At 40.2% G+C, this 20,881-nt stretch overlaps 2 protein-coding genes across 3 annotated transcripts in view; one reads left to right on the top strand and one right to left on the bottom strand.

The window, feature by feature from the left end:
• The window catches only part of LOC106868797 (UDP-galactose translocator), a 42,884-nt gene extending 36,574 nt beyond the window's left edge, over window positions 1-6,310 (top strand). For both annotated transcript variants that reach the window (XM_052975553.2, XM_014914216.3), the window contains 2 exons: window positions 217-548; window positions 4,195-6,310. In XM_052975553.2, the coding sequence (XP_052831513.1) occupies window positions 228-548; window positions 4,195-4,800 (927 nt within the window). In that variant the 5' untranslated portion in view covers window positions 217-227 and the 3' untranslated portion in view covers window positions 4,801-6,310. The remainder of the gene's footprint in view (window positions 1-216; window positions 549-4,194) is intronic.
• A 2,762-nt stretch (window positions 6,311-9,072) lies between these two features.
• Window positions 9,073-20,355, bottom strand: LOC106868799 (SOSS complex subunit B2). Its single transcript, XM_089338798.1, has 6 exons — window positions 19,531-20,355; window positions 18,343-18,481; window positions 14,156-14,227; window positions 13,262-13,319; window positions 12,011-12,176; window positions 9,073-10,312 (listed from the first exon to the last, which is right to left on the bottom strand). Exons 1-6 carry the CDS (start codon window positions 19,616-19,618, stop codon window positions 10,185-10,187), a joined length of 651 nt encoding a protein of 216 aa, XP_089194924.1. The 5' UTR covers window positions 19,619-20,355; the 3' UTR covers window positions 9,073-10,184.
• Between the last annotated feature and the right edge of the window lie 526 nt (window positions 20,356-20,881).

The raw sequence follows: 20,881 nt of genomic DNA, 5'->3' as shown, positions 1-20,881 counted from the left end.
GTACCAGTTACGCACTGGGGTCGATGTAATCGACTTAATCCCTTTGTCTGTCCTTGTTTGTCCCCTCTATGTTTAGCCCCTTGTGGGCAATAAAGAAATAAGGTGCCACACCATAGGACTCAACCCAAAACCATGTGGCTGGAAAGCGAACGTCTTACCACACAGCCACACCCTGCGCCTGCATTTATTTATTTATTTATTTTATTTTACTTCCAGAGAATCTCTTCATGAAAGTTGCTAGTCTTGTGGCAATGACTGTACTGAATTCCACCGTCGTTCTGCTAATGCGGTACCTAAGGATGCGTCAAGGACCTCTCTTTATATCGACAACAGCTGTCGTCATGTGCGAAGTCTTTAAACTCTTCATAAGCATGTTGTGTGTTGTGGCTGAGGAACGCAACTTAGTTCGCCTGCCCTATATAATATACGACAGCTTCTTTGGCAGTTACGTTGATACTATGAAAATGATGGTACCTTCATTTTTATACACACTTCAGAATAATTTATTCTTTGTAGCCATATCAAACCTAGATGTTGCAACTGTACAGGTGAGTTCTAGAGACCTGTTTGGTCTTCTTATTCTTCCATTTTCTGTTATTCTTCTGGTTCTAGGTCAGCCCAGATGCAGCAATAACGATTGCTTGCTTGACAGAGCTTGGAGTCATCCTAGATAAGTGGCTCCAAAGATGTCATCATGCATAGAGCCAACCAGGTCTGATGCTAAACATCAACTAAAAGAATATGGAAGGTGACATGTAGCACTAGATAGACTGTGCCTGAATAAAAGACAGGATGGTCACATCTGGAACAACTTTAACCCTTCATAAATCATGTTGTAGCTTCGAGATTTTGATGATGTGATTGTTTATTTTTAGAATGACATTGAAGGGTCAGTGTGAGAGGCCAAATCTGGCTAGTTTGAACATAAGGCAGGTGGAATGTTTTGGCTAGTTTAAATGCTAAAAGGGTTAATTACAGCTGACCACTTGGGTGTCTCATCACAGCTAGGTGGACTATGGTTCACTCCAGGTGGAGTGGTACCTCACTACAGCTTGGTGGACTATGGCCATGCTGCAGACAAGAATCTGAAGGTCTTGGTTGATTACATCAACCCCACCACGCCATTTGACTGTGGCCATGCTGGAGCACTGCCTAGAAGGGTTTTAGTCAAACAAATCAGCCCCAGGACTGGTTGGTGAATGTATCAAGATAACTGAATTCATCATCATCATCATCGTTTAACATCCGCTTTCCATGCTAGCATGGGTTGGACGATTTGACTGAGGACTGGTGAAACCGGATGGCAACACCAGGCTCCAATCTAATTTGGCAGAGTTTCTACAGCTGGATGCCCTTCCTAACGCCAACCACTCAGAGAGTGTAGTGGGTGCTTTTACGTGTCACCCGCACGAAATGGTGTCTTTTATGTGCCACCCGCACAAGCCAGTCCAGGGGCACTGGCAACGATCTCACTCGAAAATCCTACGGGAGCCAGTCAGGCGGCACTGGCAACGGCCACGCTCAAAATGGTGCATCTCATGTGCCACCCGCACAAGAGCCAGTCCAGGGGCACTGGCAACGATCTTACTTGGCTTGCCGGGTCTTCTCACGCACAGCACATTTCCAAAGGTCTCGGTCCGTAGTCATCGCCTCGGTGAGGCCCAATGTACGAAGGTCTTGCCTCACCACCTCAGCCCAGGTCTTCCTGGGCCTACCTCTTCCACGGGTTCCCTCAACTGTTAGGGTGTGGCACTTTTTCACGCAGCTATCCTCATCCATTCTCACCACATGTCCATACCAGCGCAATCGTCTCTCTTGCACACCACAACTGATGCTTCTAATGTTCAGCTTTTCTCTCAAGATACTTATACTCTGACGGGTATTCACATTGACATTACACATCCAACGGAGCATACTGGCTTCATTTCTTGCGAGCTTACGTATGTCCTCAGCAGTTACAGCCCATGTTTCACTGCCATGTAGCATGGCTGTTCGTATGCATGCGTCATACAGTCTGCCTTTTACTCTGAGTGAGAGTCCCTTTGTCGCCAGCAGGGGTAAGAGCTCTCTAAACTTTGCCCAGGCTATTCTTATTCTAGCAGCTACACTTTCAGCGCACCCACCCCCACTACTAACTTGGTTGCCCAGATAGCGGAAGCTATCGACTACCTCTAGTTTTTCACCCTGGAATGAGATAGAAGTTGTTTCCTGTTTGTTTACAGTCTTTATTGCACCTGAACATCTGCCACAAACAAAAACTAACTTGCTAGTTAACCTGCCTTTGACGTTGCTGCACCTCTTATGTGTCCATAGCTTGCACCGGGTACATCTTATAGAGTTACTACCTACTCCTTTTCTACATACTGAGCAGGGCCATCTACCTGAAGGGGCTTGTGTTTTATCTACCTTCCTACTTATTAGGATTTTGGTTTTAGCTGGGTTGACTCTAAGGCCCTTCAATTCTAGACCTTGCTTCCACACCTGAAACTTCTCCTCTAGTTCTGATAGTGACTCCGCAATTAGGGCAAGGTCATCAGCATAGAGGAGCTCCCAGGGGCAACCTGTCTTGAACTCCTCTGTGATTACCTGGAGGACTATGATAAGAGGGGGCTGAGGACGGAACCTTGGTGGACCCCTACCTCTACCCGGAATTCATTGCTGTACTCATTTCCAACCCTCACCTTACTGGCAGCATCTCTGTACATGGCTCGCACAGCTCTCACTAACCATTCTTCTATCCCAAGTTTCCTCATTGACCACCAGATAAGGGATCGAGGGACCCTGTCAAAGGCTTTCTCCATGTCAACGAAAGCCAGGTACAGAGGTTTATCCTTAGCTAGGTATTTCTCCTGCAGCTGTCTCACTAGAAATAAGGCATCAGTAGTGCTTTTACCTGGCACGAACCCAAACTGCATCTCATCTAAATTGATTCGCTCCCTAATTAGTTGGGCTATGACCCTCTCTGTAACTTTCATAACCTGATCTAACAGCTTGATGCCTCTGTAATTATTTGTATCTAAAGCGTCACCTTTACCTTTGTAGCAGTTGACTATGATGCTGCTACACCAGTCATTGGGTATGACTCCTTCGTGTATCACCTGGTTCGTAATACGGGTGACTATGCTATAGCCAACACTGCCAGATATTTTGAGCATCTCTGCAGTGATTCCTGATGGGCCGGGGGCTTTCCCGGTCTTCATACTCTTAATTGCTTTATCTACCCTGGTACTATCAACTCGGATAGCTGGTCCCTCTATTGGGTCGACATACGGCAGGCTCTCTTCCTCCCATTCATTCTCTTTATTAAGCAATCTATCGTAGTGGCATCTCCAGACCTTTCTTTGCATCCTGAATTGATGGAGGAAAATTGTTTTGGGGAGTTTTCTTTTGTTCTTTACATTTTGAGTTCAAATTCCACTTGGTTCATCTCTTATTTTATCATTTTGGGATCAATAAGGATCTTTCAAGAGGTGGGGGTTGAAGTTACCTACTTACCCCCTCTCTTCAAAATTGCTGGCTTTTAAGTTAGTGTTTAGAATGTAAATTAATATGAAATTTTGGTGGGAGATGTTAATATAAATTCCTTTAAAACAGAAAGTTTGTGTCATAGAAGAACCATGGGTGGTGGACTCATGTGGACTGGTATCACAAGAGTTAATGTCTTTTTTATTTTTTATTCTATTTTCATTTTTCTCTTTTCTAATTTTTAAACTGTTAAATCAAACAATTCTATATTGAAGAGATGAGGAATTATGTACATTATTTACATTTGACGGATATTTGTCCTCATCTTGCTTGTTGTTAACACCATGTTTCGGCTGATATACCCTCCAGCCTTCATCAAGCATATGGTGTAGTGGTTAAGAGCGCGGCCTACGAACCCCAAGATTCCAAGTTCGATTCCAGGCAGTGACCTCATCATCATCGTTTAACGTCCGCTTTCCATGCTAAACGATGATGATGAGGTCACTGCCTGGAATCGAACTTGGAATCTTGAATAATAATAATAATACCAACAACAGCAACATCGAAAAATACCTTAGGAATGAGAACTCAGGTTTGAAATTTCCCCAAGACACCTGATGAAGGCTGGAGGTTATATCAGCCGAAATGTGTTAACAGCAAACAAGATGAGGGTTAATATCCGTCGAATGTAAATAATGTAAAATCAAAGTCTTGTTTTTCTCTTTGCAGGTTCTCTATCAACTTAGGATCTTCACTACATGTTTATTCGCTGTGATGATACTGGGGAAAGAAATCAATCGCAGCCAAGGCATAGCGATTGTGATGTTATTCGTCGGTGTCTGTGTCGTACAGTTAAACCTCGACACAGAACAAACACATAAACATGTTGAGCAACAGACTCAGAATAATTTCCTTGGAGTAGTTGCCATTGTCATCTCGGTGTTCCTTTCAGGGTTTGCAGGGGTCTACTTTGAAAAAGTCCTCAAATCAACCTCCAAATCAGTTTGGATACGCAACATACAGTTGGCCAGTTATGGCATCTTCCTTGGTTTCATAGGAATAGTCACAAAAGATGGAGCTAAAATACTTGAAAATGGCTTTTTCTTTGGCTACGATAACCTTGTGCTTCTGTCGCTTTTCATTCAAGCTTTTGCTGGCCTCAGCATTGCGGTTGTGTTCAAATATGCTGACAACGTGCTCAAGTCATTTGCCTCCTCCACGTCCATCATCATTTCTTGTATTGCTGCTGTCATATTCTTCAAAACACACCTTACACCTGCATTCTACTGTGGTACACTTTTTGTTATATGCTCCCTGTTTCTATACAATAGATAACTCAACCTGTTGCCCCTATTTCACACAATAACCTGGTCTATGCTGGAGCCTTCAGCCAAGTCACACTGCTTCATAGCAAACATTCAGGCCAGGTTGAAGGCCTGCAGATAATGTCATCCTCTAAGTAAACCATTCATATATATATGTGTATATATATATTTATCTATTTAAACATTTAATCCATAATCATTAGTGTGACAAAATGTATGATGTATAATTAATGAAAATTAGATTAATTTAAAGCAGTTGTTGTTTCCCTAAGTAAATCTAGATTTCCATGCTACAACATGAGAATGCTACCGGCTATTTGGGAATTCTAAGGGTGAACGAGCTCTATTTGTACTCTTATACATTCTTAACAGAACACACCTCAACTATATATATATACTTTAGACTTGATGCATCAGCCAACCACTTGGTGAATAACTTTGGAAATCTGGTAGATTAACTTAGAGAGATTCTTACGTTCCTCATTTAACATTCTGTTTCATGAAGTGCTTATTGAGGTAGTCACCTAGGTCTCTTCAAGCCTTATTTTCCATCACTACACACATTCATAATTGTGTGTGTGTGTGTGTGTGTGTATAATTTAATTATGTGCAACAGAATTAGTATTAGATTAAATTAGCAATTTGTTTATGGTACTTAATGCAAATACATGACAAAAGTCCAAACTAACTGTGGTATTCGTTCAGGTATAATATCTCTTATGGATGTGCAATGGTAAATTAACACAAAACTATATCAGTAGCAGATGAAAACCATTCATCAGCTATGGTGGGAGTGCTAGATGTGCATTTCTGCCTTTACATATGTATATATGTGTGTGTGTTTGTATATATATATATATATATATATGTATGTATGTTTCTTAACATGAAACCAAAGGTAGCCTTAATGCACAAATAAAGAATGTTTATCCACCAATGTGGCGGTGAGCACTATATATTTATTTATTATATGGATTCATAAGAATCGAGGAATATCCACTCACACGACAGCTGTTTCAGGAGAATTGTCTCCCTCTTTTAAATATATATATGCATGTGTGTATATATATACAACCACCACACACACATATATATATATATATATACATACATACACACACACATCTCATATAACTGAATATATCCATGACAACCAACACTCGTTTCATTGCTCCATTCTCCCACCATCATCAATTCACCTACTTAAACTACACCAAACATCTGCTAACAATTTTGGACGTTTTCAAAAGGGTTTCAAATCTTTTCGGTTCACAACTCAACATTTACACATTTCTCTTTTTAAACAACTCATATTTTGGTAATAATAATAATAATGACAATATTTTTTTATAACAAGAAAAACAAACTGATCTAATGTTTTTTGGGGGGTTTTTTTTTTTGCAATGAATTCTATGCCACAAAAATCTAAGAACATTCTAGATTGATGAAGGCTTGTGGGATCTAATTTATATTTTTTTATTTTCTATTTTTGGTGATAAATAACTTATATTTCCATAAAACGTCTTGCGCTTTGATGTTTTTTTTAAAAATATTTTTTCCTCTGCATTTTGTTTCCTTGTTTCAATCACTGGGATTGCAGCCTTGCTGGGGCTTCATCTTGGATGGTTTTAGTCAAACAAATCAACTAGGGATGTAAACAAACCAACACCAGTTGTCAAGTTATGGTTGGGACACAAACACACACACATATATATATATATATATATATACACACACACACACACGACAGGATTCTTTCAGATTCCATCTACCAAACCTTGTGCTAACTTGAAGTTATAGTGGAAGACGCTTGCCCAAGGTGCTGCAAGTTGGAACTGAACCCAAGATCACATAGCTGGAAGACTAGCTACTTGCCACACCTTTCTATTGTTCTGGTTCCACAGTCCAAGGATGTTGATAAAATAAATATTTAACCTGTGTATGTGTGGGGTGGGGGGTCAGTCTAGTTTAACACCACCGCATGGTTCTCGGGGACGTTTAGCAGACTCCACTCTGTTGCCTTTTCTACGACAAATCCTGCTGCAAAACTCAAACCAGCAGGAAAAAAAAACAATCACGAACCAAGGGAAACAACTGTGTAAATCCCGGCAATTCATGTTTTCTGGTCTTTTACGTGTTTGGCATTAGACGCTGACCATGCTGGGGCACCACATTGAAAAGTTTTAGTTTAATAAATCAATCCAACTATATATTTTTTAAAGCAGGACACTTATCCTGTCCCTTCCGACGAACCGCTCATATACGGGAACGTAAGCATTCAAACACCCAACGGGCTTCCACAGTTTCTCTCTACCAAATTGACTCACAAGACATTGGCTGGCCTGGGGCTATAGGAGATAGTTGCTCGTAGTGTCATGTAGTGGGACTGAACCCCAAACCACAATATTGCAAAGTGAGTTTCTTAAGCACAGAGGAACACTTGTACCTGTTGTAGAGAGATTTGCCAATTGAATGAGGTTCCTTGGGCAACCCAAAGCCTTGTAAGTGAATCTGGTAGACAGAAAGTTATGGGGAAGTCTGTCGTGTGCATGTTATATGTCTCTGTATCTCCCCACCGTTTCACAACTGCTGTTGGTTTGTTTATGTCCTCATAAATTATCAGTTTAGCAAGTGACTGATAGAATAAGTACCAGACTAAAACCCTTTCAAGGAAGGACCCCAGCATGGCCACAGCTCAATGAATGAAAAAGATGTTTATGTATCTGATAATGGTTTCAAATTTTGTCCCAAGGGCAGTAATTTTGGTGAGGGGGGGGGGAATGAATCGACAACACCGACCCCCGGGTTCAATTGATACTCATTTTATCAACCCCAAAAGGATGAATGGTTAAGGTGACTACGGCAGAATTTGAACTCAGAATGTCGTGTCGGGTGAATTTGTCTGGTGCCCTTACAATTCTGCCAGCCCGCCATCTTAAGTGTGTGTATCTAATAATGAAAGATGTGAATATCTCAAAATCTCTTCCATGCTCACATGGGTCAGACGGAATTTGTTGAGGCAGATTTTCTACAGCCAGATGCAGTTTTTTTATTGCCAATTCTTCACTCATTTCCAAATATAGTAATATTTCTCCCCATGACCAGAGATGACAATAGTATCCACTTTGATAGCACGTGCTTACATCCTCAAAAATAGCTGACCAGTGTCTGAAGCAGGTGAGGTTGGAAGAGCATTGTGGATGGTTGTCTGCAAAATTTGATGTCGAGTCCAGACAATTATTGCTGTCGATTAGATTAAAGAAGGCAACTGATGAAAAACATGCAGAATCGGCCAATTGGAAAGGCGAGATCTCTCTTCAGAACGATACTAAGCACCATGTTTATTCTAATGGCTTCTTTCTGGAACCCACTCCTTTTCTTCTGCTCCTTGATAGTCAGTCCTTTCAGCTTTCTGTCAACCGACGTCCTTCAAAATTTGTAGACTTCTTTTCCTTCTTTGAATATATTACAATGACCTCAAACCTTGTTTAGGACAAAATTGTGTGTGTGTTTGGTGATGCAAACAGGAAAAATATATAAGTGTCAAAGCACCAAACTCACCATTCTAGTTGGTGTTGCTTCTGCTAAACATCAAAACACACACATTGTGTGTGTGTGTGTCTAATGCCTGGTGGGATTTCAAATTTATTAATGTAACTTGCAACACAACACATTTCATAACTATGTTAAAGGGACCAACTAATAAAGTTCACGTCCAACAGTGCAGTTCAATGTGGCCTCCTTTTGTTGTCTGCCATACACATCTGTTACGCCAGTTGAATGAGCAAAGAAAACAAGATGTGCATGAAGCTATTCACAGGATAGTAACACAAATGATGCCACACCAGACCAATGCATCAGTCTACATGTGGATGCTGCACAGAAAAGTTCAAGGCATTCTTTGGCTTACACTTGATGTTCTTTGTTGTATGCAGCAAGAACCGGAATATCGATTAGATGTGTGCAGGGAAACAAATGAAAGCAACATCAAACTGCACCAAACTATATGTGAACTTTGCTAGTTGGCCCCTTAATTAACATGGATATGAAATGCCACCATGACACGTGTGTGTGCGTGCGTGTGTGTGTATATATATATATATATATATATATATATATATATATATACACACATACATACACACGCTTGGACTGTTCAATGTAGCTATCATCCAAAGCTGCAAACCCCAAATTGGTCATCAAATGAAACTCCTGGACTGACCAGTGGTCAGTGTCAACAACTACAGCCACTGCCAGTTGCAATAACAACAACAAAAGAGAATTTGTAAGAAAAATGTATTGTAAATAATGAAATGATAATGAAGTATGTTGAGAGGTCAAACCTGGGAGAGGAGAGCAGAGTATATAGATGTGTATGTGTGTGTGTGTGTGTGTGTGTTTGCGTGTAATGATTGAGAAGTTTACTTTACAACCATGAGGATCCAAGTTCAATCTGTGTCTTTGGCATTGTGCCTTATGTCACAGCGTTGGGCCAAAGTAAGGCTGATCAATTAAATTGAGTGGAAACTGTTCAGAAGCCCTTGGCTGCATTGTACTGCATATTCAAAAGGGTATATAAACCTGGATCCCACCTTTCTATGCTGATTCTGTCTGAAGATTAATATTAAGGATGGACACGACTGGAATACTCAGCCAGTAGGCCATTCAGCTCACAAAAGTAGGGATCAGGGCTGAAACCAAATGGGACTTTTTTTTTCAACTATACACTTGTACGACCTCAATTATGAAAGCAAATAGAGTGTGTGTGTGTGTATCTATGGGGTATATGTAACTAGTAGATAAAAGCATATGCATACATGAACACGCACACACATTTATTCCATTTTTAGTAGATTCAGCCACTGGGTTGTGGCCATGCTGGTGCAGCATCCTCAAAATATTAGTCAACTACCAACCATGACAGCTTTGTTTTATTTTTCCATCTCTACTTGACAAATCTCTAAGTCACAAGAGATTAACAGACTACACTGAACTTTAGGCACATACACACATATGGAAGGCTTCAGCACAGTTTCCGTCTCCCAAACTCCGCTCCCATGGTTTTGATCAAAGCAAAGCTAAGGAAGAATTTACTTGCCCCAGCAGCATGCAGTGGGGATTGAACCCTAGAAGCGACTGGCTGTGAAGCAAACTCCTTAAATACACACACACACAATTTGTGTGTGTGTATGGATATTTTAATAATTAAAATTGTTTCACTGCTTTGTTCCTCTTGGGGGGGGGGGATAGAGAAGAAAACAACAAAAAAAATCAAGAACTGAAGTTGTTGGGAGAGGGGAAGGTGGTTAAGAGTCTGTAATGTTTGAGAAGTTGGCAGAGGACAAACCACACGATATACCTCCCCTTTTGTTGCTGAGGGCTCCTCCAAACTGGTTATCTGCGGTTGCCCCTTCCACGCCCATTCATTGCAGCTCCTACACCACCACCGCCGCCCCCACCTCTCGGTAGGTTTGGCCTGGGCATTCGGTTGTTGAAACCACTGGGACCGACTTGACCGTTACCTACAACAAATACACCAATTGTAAATTAAGTCACAAAAAAAAAAAAAAAAAAAAAAAAAAAAGCAGCTAGAAATTACAGCTAAGTCTCCCTTAATTCATAACTTTGTTGTGGTTACTTCTCACCAATAACAGTCCTGTCTTTTATTTAGACTAATTTTATCTTGGAGTATGTTATCTAAAGTGTTTTGTTGCTGCTGGGTCTCTGGTCAGCTCTGATTCAGTAAAACCAACAATCAATGATATCTCAAACACAGTGTATCAAGGAATACATTGTCCAATGCTTCCTACTTTGTATGAACCCCTTAACATTTAAACTGGCCATATCCAGTCCAAATATTGTTTTATATTTGGGTGGATTTAGTAGATGGAAACTGAAGGAAGCCCGTCGTATGATGCTGGTGTGTTTAGATCCCCGTAACTTAGCAGTTCAGCAAAAGAGGCCGATAGAATAAGTACTAGGCTTACAAAGACGAAGTCCTGGGGTCAATTTGTTCGACTAAAGATGGTGGTGCTCCAGCATGGTCGCAGTCAAATGAGTGAAACAAGAAAAAGAATAAAAGAACATCCAGATCTGTCTTCTCACACCTACCCTACAATGTCATTCTAAAAATAATCACATCATCAAAATCTCAAAGCTACAAGTAATAATGCAGGATTAGTTGAAAACCAAATAAAGCAGCAACAGATTTGTGAGAATTATCTGAATGCTTAACCCTTTAGCAGCCAGATTACCCAGTCAAATGTAATATTTATTCATTCACATTGTTTTGAGTTAATCCTGGATTATCTCATAGCTCTGAGGTTTCAGTGATGTGATTGCTTATTTCTAGACAAAAGAGGGGACAGTTATGGCTGGAACATTTTTGCTTATAGTTCTGATGGGCGAAAAATAACCACAGTGAAGAACACAGTGTAGTTCTAGATACTCCTGTCTGAATAACATGGGATGGTCACAGTCGGAACGTCTCATTGCCTGTTGGATGAATCAGAGCTAAATCACAATTATCCACTTTTTCCAGGCTTGCATCGGTCAGACAGACTGGCCAGAGGCCCTTGTTGTCAATCCTCACTTGTGTCCATGCAAGGTAATATTTCACCATGACCAGACATATCTTGGGGATTGAGGGAAAACAAAAGGACACTGAATGACAGTGAAACTTGTTTACAACGGCGACGTATGTAAGAAGAGGAGGAGGAGGAGGAAAGGTTTACATTGCAGCTGAGTGGTTAAGAAGCTGGCTTCCCAACCATGTTCAGCCAAGTTTCTTCTAGTACAGTCCTGGGCCAAACAAAGCCCCGTGAAGGTATTTGGCGGATGGACTCTCAAATAAGCCTATGAAATGTGTGTGTATATATACATCCGTGTTGATATCATTTGATAGTTCCCTGTCACACAAGCAGTGCTGTTCATTTCCAGTCTTCTATGCATGATAAAACATGTCTGGCCATGAGGCAACATTACCTTGCTTGGAAACAGTTGAGGGCTGACAAGAGAACAGGGTATCCGACCATAGAAAATCTGCCACAACAAAATTCATCTAACTCATGGAAGCATGCAAATGTGGACATTAAAACAATGATAATTAATGACAATTAAGCAATGTTGTATTTCCATTGCCCAACCAATTCTTCTATGAGTATAAGCAAAGAATATAAAAATTGGAAGACGGAGACAAATTAATGAAGTGCCACCCTTACCTGTGGGAACACCTGGAGGGACGCCCATAGGAACTGGCATAGGTGGTCTGGCCATAATGGCATTGTTCGGTACAGGTGGGCCTTGGTTCATTATCATTGACTGAGAGGAGTTTCCATTGTCTGGTTGTTCTGATGGAGGAGACTTCCGCTGACCAGGGACATCTTGCTGCAATAATAGAAAAGAGTTTCATTTTAAATGCTAATTAATTGAATCCTGATTATCTTCATGCAGGCATGGATTTATGAGGGCACTTGATAGCCATGAGAGAGGATCCACTAGGGCTGTGTAGTGTGTCCAAATTAACAGGGTACCAGATACTCACCAGAGAAGGGTCACAGGCACTGTAGTGTGCCCAAGTCAAAAGGGCATCAGGTACCCTTGAGATAGGGTCCACTGGTGTTGTGTAGTGTACCCAATACTCATCACATAAGGGATCATTGGTGAATGAGTGGGATGGTCGATGCTTTAAGCCTTGGTCAGCAGTAACCCAGTAGACTTATGATCAAAGACATTCCAGTGGTGACCATCCTGTTAAAATCCTCACACACACACTTGCTCACCCAAGACTACACCATTGAAGAAGACCATCCTCTTCAAAACATTAGACTGTCATTGGAGTTAGATTTAGCTACCGTTTCTATTAGATTGCTTGAGACAACTGGCTGGCGTCTTTCCTGTTCCGAGTAAAGCCAGAGTTTATCTGCAACATAATGACGGCATCTGGTGATATTTGAACTGGTGTCCTTGTGATCCGTTGCCCAACAACTTAAACACACTGGTTCGCAACCTTTTGGGTTTTGTGCCACATTGCAATTTAAAAATACAGAAATCTATTATCCAGTTTCAGTAATCGTATTTCTGTTTAACCCTTTTGTTACCATATTTCTGCTGAAACAGACAGATGTTAAAAGGAAACAAAAGTTCCTGAAAGGAACTGCATGACGATCACAGCTTCCACACCATTACCCAGTTTCATGCTTGCAGGAGTTAGAATTTAATGAAACAAACTTTTCTCTGGCTGGATGCCCTTTCTGTCACCAACCCTCACCTATTTCTAAGCAAAGAAATATTCCCTCATGGCTGAAAAATTTGAAATCAGGACACCACATGCCATTTCCATAAGGTTCCACACACTGGGATTGAACCCAAAACTATGTCATTGGGGAGGAAACTTCTTACCACAAAACCACACCTGGTCCTTCAATTAATTATCCAGAATAATTAAGTAGAATATTGCAAAAAGAAAGTACCTTGAAATCTAAATTGGCTTCACTCATGTTTGGTGTCTCAATAAACTGCATCGTGAATCTGGAGAGGAGAAAAATAAAACAAAGCAAGAAACATTAGATATAAAATGGCAGCCAAAGAATACAACAAGGAAGAAACACAAGAGAAAGATTACAGAAATGGCCCTCCACCCTGATTGCTCCCATCCACTCTAATGTACATAACCATGCAACCTCTCCACAGCAAAAACTTGTTCTGTTCTGGCCCCTTCTTTCACTTTAACTCCTCATTTCCTAGCAAAGTGCCACCTCTCTCTCTACTGTAACCCCACTCAGTTGAAGGGGATTTTAGTCTTGCATTTAGGGTTTCAAAACGGCACCTCATACAATCTGTATTGTTGGTATTAGAAAGGGCATCCAGCTGTAGAAAGCATGCCAAAAGAAAATGGATGTTAAAAAGATGACCCTCCCACACACACACACAATCTCCTTTTGGTTCTGTTCTCATTGTGAGGACTCTTGCTGCTGTGGTGATTAATGATGGTGGTTCAAGTGAGTTGTCCAGCTTACTACCAAGAAAAAGAGTACGTTTGATAATGGACACAAGAGAAATAGCAGTATGACCACAGCTGGAAAGCACCAATCCCAGATCTCTTTTGTCATCACACAATCTCCTAAAAAATCCTTAAATCCCATCTTGTCTTCAAAAAATAAAAAAGGTAAGATGGGATGGTCATGGGGGCTAACCATACATAACCTCTATGAAGGTTAAATAACAGAAACATTGAATATTGTTTTGCTAACCCTTCATCTGACATTGGGCCGTCTTCAAACTGTGCCCTTCCCCTTTCATCAATGAGGCAAATCCCACCATCAGACATACAGTGCAACAACAACAATAACAACCACATTACTTACTCTCCCATCTTGGTGATTTCACCATTCTTGCCAGTATACAGCGTCAAACATCCTTTCCAAAGTGAGGAATAACTATAAAGAAACAAATGAAATTGATTTATTTTAACTAATCAACAAGGTTTCCACACACACACATTGACACTCCAGTCTGATGATTGAAGAAAGACGATGGGGACACAAAGTCTGTCTGTCTGTGTATAGGGTAAACATGTGTGCTGAGAGTGCAGCTGTATTCTGTGTCCAAATGCAAGAGTCAATGCCTCATCAGGGAGTGAAATAGCTGGAGGGTTTTCAGCCTTTTCCACTGCAACATCAAAGCAGCCTAAAGCCACCTGCTGATGTCAGTTAAATTCCCATACACAACAGCACACCTTAAAACAGAAAAATGTTAACTGGAAATAGAGCTGTAGTATTACTGTTTATTCTTAAGTTTAACCCTTTTGTTAGCAAATTTCTGTTGAAATATGCAGACTTTGTTTCAATTAATTGTAAAAATTGAAAATTTAAAAAACTGATGAAGTCCCTCTTAGGCTGTAGTTTGGAACATAATAAACATGAAATTTTAATTTAGATAATTCATAATTCTAAAACAAGTTCGTATCACCTGAACAGCATTAGTCTCAGTTGGTTTGGCATGAAAAGTGTTCAACATGAAAAATTTAATAGAAGCAGCATCTGGTGAGTTGTATTGAAAAGAGAAAGAATATCTAAGACAACACGGCCTCACCAAATATGCCTGAAAAATTGGGATGGTCATGGCTGGAATGCAATTGATTAGGGTTGGCTTTAAGCTAAGCAACGACATGGCTGTTTGGTTAAAACGTTTTTATATCAAGTTACTGAGTTTAATCACATCACAGAGCTCCTGGTGGCTCTGGTCAACACAAACCATGTAAATGTTTCTGGCCATTTTCTATGTACCCTCAGCTCTCATAATCTACGTCACAGGCTCCCTCTCAGTGACAGCCACTATCACACACTCACACACACATACATAAATGCACACACACATTTATACAGCAGCTGTTCACCGAGTGAGCCTCAAGTCAGGTTTCTCATCATTGGGTACAAGAAATACACATTAAGTTACAACTGTACTGACCAAGTGTTTCTTCTAACCCCACAGGTGTATCCACCCAGAATACAAGCATTCAACCACATGGTTTCAGGTTCATTCTTACTGCATGGCACCTTGGGCAAGTGTCTCCTACTCTAGCCCCAAATCAACCAAACCATTATGAGTGAATTTGCTAAATGGAAACTGGAAGTCCACCGTAATTTTATATATATATATATATATATATATATATATATATATATATATATATATGCTGTGATTGAGAAGACCCGGCAAGTAAAGTGAGATCACAGCCGTAGCCTATAACAGTGTTGCATAACCAGCCCATAACAAAGATATTTTACTAAATTACTCTTCGTTTTCTTCAAAATAATTGAACCAAAGTCTGTGTATTTAGAAATACAGGAACAAAATGGTCTCACCCTTTAGCATTGAAATTCCTCAGTTAAAAATATTGCTTATTTATTCAAATTGTGTTTAGTTAGTTATGCATTCAGTAGCTTTGAGATTTCAGTGATGTAAAAGTTTATTTTGAAAATGATATTGTAGGGTAAGTGTGAAAGGCTCGATATGGCTGGTTTAAATAGCTAAAGGGTTGAGAGAATGCAACCCTCACTCGGTCTCTCTCTGCTTGTAAAGACACCCCACCATGAGTGTTAAACTATGCAAGTTTTCTGTGTACCCTCAGCTCTCATAATCTGTGTCATTGGTTCCCTCTCAGTGGCAGCCACTATCACACACGCACACGCACAGCCTCACACTCACACACATATACAGCAGCTATCCACTGAGTGAACCTCAAGTTCTGTTTCTCATCATTGGGTACATGAAACTACAATATTTGTCCCACCCCCACCGTAAAGCAACATATCTACCCTTCTTACAGCAATACAAGCCAACCTCGAGGTTGTGAAAATAGCAGCTGCATCTCACCCACAGAAATTATAGTGCCACACAAGCCAGGATGGTCATGGCTGGAACGCCTTTAATAAGGTCTGGTCAACTTATTTGATCTGCGGCTACAATATGGTCGTGTTGTTAAGAAATTCGATTTGCCATGACAAGAACCACAGATCTGTCACCGTAAGTTACCTCCCTTGTTTGTTACTCCAAGCCACATGCGTTAACAAAACTAAGTAAATGGAAACTGTGTGGAAGCCTGTCAGATTGCTTGTTCTCGGGTACCATTAATGGAGTACATTCTGCTGGAAGACTGCTTGGTTTTCAGATATCAGTCTTTTCTTCCATTAATCCAAGAAGCCAGGCAAAAGACATCATGGCTGCTACTCGTCTCCAGTCTAAACTACCATGAGTATATCCACGCATGGCCCAGTGGTTAAGCACTCTTCGTAACCCCATGGTTTCAGGTTCAGCCCTCCTGTGCAGCATCTCAAGCGTCTTCTACAATAGTCCTAACCCTAATTTAATAACTTGAGTGAATTTGGTAGATGGAAACTGCGTAGAAGCCCGTCATATTTATATTGAATTTCTTTATCTCTGTCACCATCATCACTTGACCCACTATCGGTTTGTTTACATCCCCTTTACTAGTTTGGCAAAATAGATTAATAGAATAAGGACGGGGCTTACCAAATGGTTTTATTTTGTGTACTAATTAACGCCATGACGTCTCCTCGAGGAATTTCACACTCCTAACCATAACACCAAGTGATCGTACCTACAGACACTACCCAGGGTGTGGAAGGAGCTTTTTTTTTTTTTCAATGTACCCTCAGCTCTCATAATCTGCGTCACAGGCTCCCTCTCAGTTACAGCCACTATCACACACATACCGACATATATAAACGCATACACTCACACATTTATACAGCAGCTGTCCACTGAGTGAGCCTCAAGTCAGTTTTCTCATCATTGGGTACAAGGAATATTCTACAAAAAGTTACAACTGTACCGACGAAAGGAAGTATTTGTTCTACCCCTACAACGGTATCCACTTTTATAGCACGTGCTTACATCCTAACTCTGCTCAATAAAAAGTACCACAGAACAAGGGAATATCCATGTGGTTACTTCACCTGGTAAAAATAACAGCTAAATCTCTTAAATCATAACTACTATCTTTTATATAAAAAAAAAGGGAGAAAAAAAAAGCCAAGAGAGACATGATGGAACACCCGAGTTGCATGGCGATTGACATAATCACTATGTAGTTAGTTAAGTCTTATAACTATTTCTTTAAGGGTGGCCATCAACTGATTACACAACCTAACATCTCATTAACAGCAATATATTAATGTAAATATAAAATACAATTTCGTTATTCATTATAAATTATATTTCCCCTTCACACCTATCCGTAATAAATAATTATTATTGAGGCTGGCTGGACGTCTTCCTCTTTATTATTAGTTTGTTTCAGTCAGTCCAGTTTGAAGACCACCCACACATTATATAAGAAATAATTAAGATTGAGTTGAATTAGGTATTTAAGTTGAGACACCAAGTCAGTCCAGTATTGTCCGCACAGTTCGAAGTAAGGTGAATAAAAAACAAATAACCAACGAGGATACCTGGACATCCTCGTAACTTATTTACTTTATATGGCGATCTATCGGGAGTGTCTCCAGATTGCCGATATGAGACATCAATCAATTTCTTTTTCAGCCTAGTCGTCTGGGTCTTGTGTGTACACACACACACACACACACACACACGCAAGAGCCAGGACACCAGTTCTACACGAGTTCAGTTATAGACTATTTCACGAGAAAGCGCCGCACTTAATACACACACATACGTATTATACACTCACAGGCTTCGAGTTTCTTTCTACTGGATTGGGTCACTGGGATCTATATCAGAAGACACTTGCCCAAAGTAGCATGCAACACAACCAAAGTATTAAAAAAAAATGAGGTGAAGGGAGGGAACTCTAGCGATTTAGGCTGATCCCCTCCCTCCCTCCTAATAATTATAAAGGGGTCAACCACACATTTGAGGAAAGGTTACGATCACTTAGTTCGTGATTGGTACTTATTTTATCCAAGGAGAAAACAGTGACAATATTGAATAGACGCAGAAGAATTTTATAGGAAATACAAGAGCCTCTTGATCAAGTGCTGGCTTGAGGTGAGGCGAAAATACGAACCCTTTCGTCAGCTTACAGATGTCTCCGGTTTGTAGCAAACAGCCTGCTTCGTCCCACACGGACACGTTGACCGAACCGGATTTATCGGCCACTTTACACGACCGCACATCATGTCCATCTTTGGTTCGGGTAGGTTTACCTGAAATATAAATTCGGGTTAGATACACAGTGGAAAAAAACAAACAAACCAAAAAACCAAAAACATACACGCCACAGATATATACATACATATAAGCACATACATACGCGCGCACAACTTTAAGAATATATATATCAAAAGTAGCTGGGCAAATAAATACAAAGCTAGGAATAAAAATATAGCAGTAATTATTATATTATGAAATTTCGGGAGAAATATTGAGTAACCATCTGCTTTGAAAACGTAAGTTTAAATACATGAAACATAATTTGAAATCCTTGCATAGATCTAAGTAAAACTAAGTTTCCTAGCCACTCACCATTTGTTAGTGACTGCGTGTTGTAATAAATTAAATGCCTATGAACCCCACTAACTACCTCGAAACAAGGTAACGCCAACCACCCATCTTATATACTTTTACAACTTGATAAAATATGTTATTAATGCACACACATCCCGATTCCCTTACTATATTAGTTACTAAAACGACTTTGCTGTTCGATTGCGTACGCATGAGGTAAAAATAATGTTAGCCGTTTTCTATACGGAACACAAGGCAAACTAACTGTTTACCATGTGCTGTGTAAAGGTGTGTGTGTGTATATATATATATATATATATATACACACACACACACACATACAAGCTCTTACATGCTGCTACATACCTAGAGAGAGAGGACCTTTCCATAGTCAGCGAGAACCAGTAAAATAGAAGATAAATATAGATAAATGTAGCACCACCAGACATACCCCCAACTCAACCAATCAGGACGATTCCATTAGTTCACCACTACCAACCAAACAATCGCCCGTCACAACACTATCCTCCTCCACCCCCTGCTTCGTCTACGTCTAAAAATGGACTCTTCCATGTCAGCAGATAATTTACAAGACACAGTATTACAAGTAGAGTATGTATATACATACACATATAGTATTACGAAACCACCATCCCGAAGGGGGGAGGGAATCGGGGTGCAATAAGGGTGTAGTTAAGTTACGCACGTTGACGGCTGTTTTTTTTTTCTGTTTGTATGTATTACCTACCTATTTCCAGAACAATAAAAGCAACATTAAGACTCTTCAGACCAGGTCTTATGTCTTTGATTTGCATAAATGCAGGATGGCCGTCCATCGAAATATTAAAAAAAAAAAATTAAAGGAAATATAAATATCACAAACACACACCCCGACTACCGGAAGTCGTGAATAAAATGCCAACTTGGACTACTTCCGTTATGTAAGGACAACAGAAAAAAATTATATAAAAAAAAAAAGAATCAAGTTCCGCTTCGGTCCCCCCCTATCTATCTTAAAAGCCGCCTCAGGAATCAATTATGTTGGTTGAATGTCCGAGAAATCAGAAAGCTTCATATTGCTGTTGCTCAAAAACAAAATAAATAAAGACTAGTATTAAGGATGAAGCGAAAGTATAAATCGTTTTGTCAGTGAAGGGCGGGAAAGAAACATAAAATGGCGTTCAGAAGAAGTCAGCCATTTTGTCCCCCACCCTTTAAAGTGACAAAGAAAAACTTTCTGGAATTATATCTCTGAAAAGAAATTCGTAGTACGGCACGGCTTCGCTTCTCTTTCGTCTTTCTATAAAGACGATCAACGCAAAAGATGACAACAGGAAGGGAGTGGGAGACTAATATAGAAGTAAAAAAAAAAATGGCTAAGGCTACTACACAACTACGACTGAAATGTTTGCTTGTAAATGACCCAAAGAGAAAAACAACAGGGAGGCTTTCTTTGCTAGAGACAAGCGTTATGGAGTATATATACGTCGAGTACCGGCTTAGAGTGTGAGTAAAGGTGTGAATGAGTAAGAGCGAGGACAGAAGTGAAGGCGATCACGGCTACGGTCCTACTGCCTCGTGTTGTAGACGAGACGATTTATAGCAGTTACATACGGGCATTTACACAGGCGATGTGTGTGTGTATATGTATATGTCTGCCAGCAGCTACATGTGTGTGTGTGTGTTATAAACACATACGGGCATTTGTACAATATGGCTCTGTGTGTGTATCTACGAATGTGGTGTGTATGTTTATGTATTAATGCGCATGTATGTGGGTATAAAGTGTGTCTGTGTGTACGAGCGTGGCTATAAAATATGAATCTATACTAATATATGCGTGTGTCTGTGCGAACGTAGATGTAAATGTGTGTGTTTGTGTGTGTGTGTATTTATATGTCAGTGTATATGTACCAATGTGTGCGTGTGTAGCTATGAACACATACGGGCATTTACACTATGTGGACGTATGTATTTGTCAGTGTGTGTGTCTGTGTGTATGCGCGCGCATGTTAACATACGGGCATTTTGAAAACTGCGGATGTAAATGCATCTAACTCTCTTTATGTATATATATATATATATATATGTATGTATTT

This window comes from Octopus bimaculoides, chromosome 21 (genome assembly GCF_046866305.1).
Source record: "Octopus bimaculoides isolate indiv1 chromosome 21, ASM4686630v1, whole genome shotgun sequence".
Lineage (NCBI taxonomy): Eukaryota > Metazoa > Mollusca > Cephalopoda > Octopoda > Octopodidae > Octopus > Octopus bimaculoides.
Note: the sequence above shows the minus strand (reverse complement) of the source record. Positions and strands in the feature narration are given on the sequence as shown.

Bases quoted from the DNA above. Each gene is read 5' to 3' on its own strand.
- LOC106868799 (XM_089338798.1), bottom strand. From the start codon at position 19,618: ATGGACGGCCATCCTGCATTTATGCAAATCAAAGACATAAGACCTGGT. The intron at 13,320-14,155 runs GTAAGTAATGTG...TCTCCTCTCCAG, and splicing joins GAAATCACCAAGATGGGAGA to ATTCACGATGCAGTTTATTG. The intron at 10,313-12,010 runs GTAAGGGTGGCA...TATTTGTTGTAG, and splicing joins CCCTCCAGGTGTTCCCACAG to GTAACGGTCAAGTCGGTCCC.